General features: G+C 34.4%; 1 protein-coding gene across 1 annotated transcript; it reads left to right on the plus strand.

The window, feature by feature from the left end:
- Positions 1–267: 267 nt before the first annotated feature.
- LOTGIDRAFT_209149 (hypothetical protein) lies at positions 268–2545 on the plus strand (the record flags this gene model as incomplete). Its single annotated transcript, XM_009053549.1, has 3 exons — positions 268–519; positions 1051–1241; positions 1905–2545. 3 exons carry the CDS (start codon positions 268–270, stop codon positions 2341–2343), a joined length of 882 nt encoding a protein of 293 aa, XP_009051797.1. The 3' UTR covers positions 2344–2545.

Below are 2545 nucleotides of genomic sequence, written 5' to 3' on the forward strand. Positions count from 1 at the left end.
CGTTCAGGTAAGATGTTCTTCAATCAACATAGAGAAAGGAGCAGGGCTTTAATTAGGTGAAATATATAGGAAATATAAACTCTGTCAATAATAGAAAATTGAGATCTTATTGAGGTATTTTTTTCATGAAGGCAGGTATTAAGATATGCTTATCTTGGTCAATGAACAATGTGAGCTCAAAGTCTAGAATTGAAAACATTTTTATTTACAAAAACAATTGTCTTTCTTAAGGGCTATTATTCAGTTTGATTCCTTAATATATATTTTATGTTAAAATGTAAATCTAATCCATATTTTCCTTTCCAGTTGAAGAAATATAAGTTTGAGTTACAGAAAGCTGTGAATACACCTATTAATGCTATATCGGCTGAAAAAAGTTCTCACTTACAAGACAAACTACAGCGTCTAAATCTCTTACTCTCTGGTTATACTGTGGAATCTACAGGAAAGAGAATCAGCGCCAAGGAAGTTCCAGAAGGAATATTATTCTGTAAAAATCTAGCTGCCAGAATGATTGTGGTAGGTGAAAAAACAGTGTTCCAGTTTTCTACGTACATTGATAATTAATCAAGTAAACCAATGATATTCAATTGATTTTTGATTGCTTTCATACATTCTGTAATGATCAATTGGTCAAAAGTGATGAGAAAAAATGGCCCTACATCCAGATGTTTAAGATGCAAACAAACTTTGAAAAATCCTAAACTAGGAGGCAGTAATCCATCAGTTCAAAATCAAAACCATCTGCAATGAAATAAGTCCTTGACTAATACAGTGTGCAATGAGGAAATTTGTCAGAGCTGCTGCATAGGTCAACTATTTCTCAATGCCCAACTGTAGTGAGATCTTTAACGAGCACAAACCTAAGCACATAAGGTCTCTGTTTATTGTCCCATCCAGATAACCAGACAACGGACTTTCCAGGTTTTATACCGAGATAAAACCCAGATTAGCTATCAAGTGTTTAACTCGCTCAGACATTGTGGCCCCCAAAACATGTTAAGGTAGTGTTTTTTACACTAACCTTTACTCCTGTATTTTTACTTTCAGAAAAAAGGCAGTGAACAAGTAGCATCAAAACATGAAACAGCATTTGGTATAGCAGCAGTAACAGTTGGTATTTGGTGTAATAGTCCTGATTTCGGAGATTTAATATTGGCCCACTTTCATCAAGCCTGTCCCTATACAGTACCTGTTAGTCTTCCTAAACTAGATGAACAGTCTATAGAAACATATCATAAGTAAGTATTAAGACTTATTTCAATCATTGTTTCATCAAGCTTGTGCCATTTACTTGAAAAAACTGAAGTGTATGTTTATTTGGTCCCATTTTCTAGGAGAATAGTACCCCTGAGCTTAGATATTCTCTAAAGTTTCATTCATAAATTAACAGACAAAGCTGTTGGTTACTTCATCTTTATAGTAGGAACTTTAAACCTCCTTGATATGCTTCATCTGTTGTTTCTGATCTGATTCGTTATTTATATATAAACCTTTTGTTGTTGTCTTCCTTGATTCCTATTACTTGACTTGTCCAACTACATCTATCTATCAGTTCCTTCCTAGATCTGTTCAATACTGGCATAGGTCGAGATTATGCAGTGGTGCAGGTAAGAGGAACTGACATGGAAAAAGGGTCTAGTCATTGGAGTGGGGCTATAAACCCAGGCCTTGTGTGCTACAGGCTGTGCATGTTAAAGATCCCTCAATAGTTAGAAATCGAAAATGAGCAGGCTAATGCTGCTGTCCTCACAAAATTTCCCTCATTGCACTCTGCATGGCGTTTTCATTTGCCCACATGGTGCCAAAAAGTAGGACACAAAACTCCAATCATTTCATTGTTTTCCTTCCCAGATCTCCTCTTTGATCTAAATCTACTTCAGATTCTAACTTTTATTTTTCAGATTATTAGGTTACAAGGTAGAAGATGGAGTTATTGAACCACAAGATAAATTCTTAAAGAGGATGTCTGGTATCATGCGCTTGTATGCTTCAATAATAGTCACACATCCACCAAAGGGAAGTAACTGTCAACACCCACATGGTTTAGAATTTGCATGGATCTGGTTATCGCGAGTGTTGAATACGGAACCACAGCCTGATATTACAGCCACTATGATCTATGATATGTTAAGTGTAACAGGACATGCATTGTTTGAACAATATCGCAGCCAATTCTTAAAATTGTTATCTTTTCTTATTAAACAATATATTCCAAAAATACGATCAGTGGCTGTTGGCGGTGGGCCTGTTTCTCGACTTCAGACTTTCGTTGAAACTGTAATAAAAAATTCAGGAAGAATTGCTAAACCTGAAGGAATTTTACCTCCAAATTTTATTTAGAAATCTTGTGCAATATATATTGTACTTGTGAATGATAATCAAATTTTGGCTTGAAATGCTCTTAAAGTTCATATTGAATTTTAATCGAATCTTAAATGCAAACTTACTATGAAATACTTGTTCACCAAAATAGAATTTGTTATTTTGTTATTGTAAAATATCAAATATATGAAATGTGGAATATTGTTAAAAATATTTTTGT

Source organism: Lottia gigantea (assembly GCF_000327385.1).
Source record: "Lottia gigantea unplaced genomic scaffold LOTGIsca_2, whole genome shotgun sequence".
NCBI lineage: Eukaryota > Metazoa > Mollusca > Gastropoda > Lottiidae > Lottia > Lottia gigantea.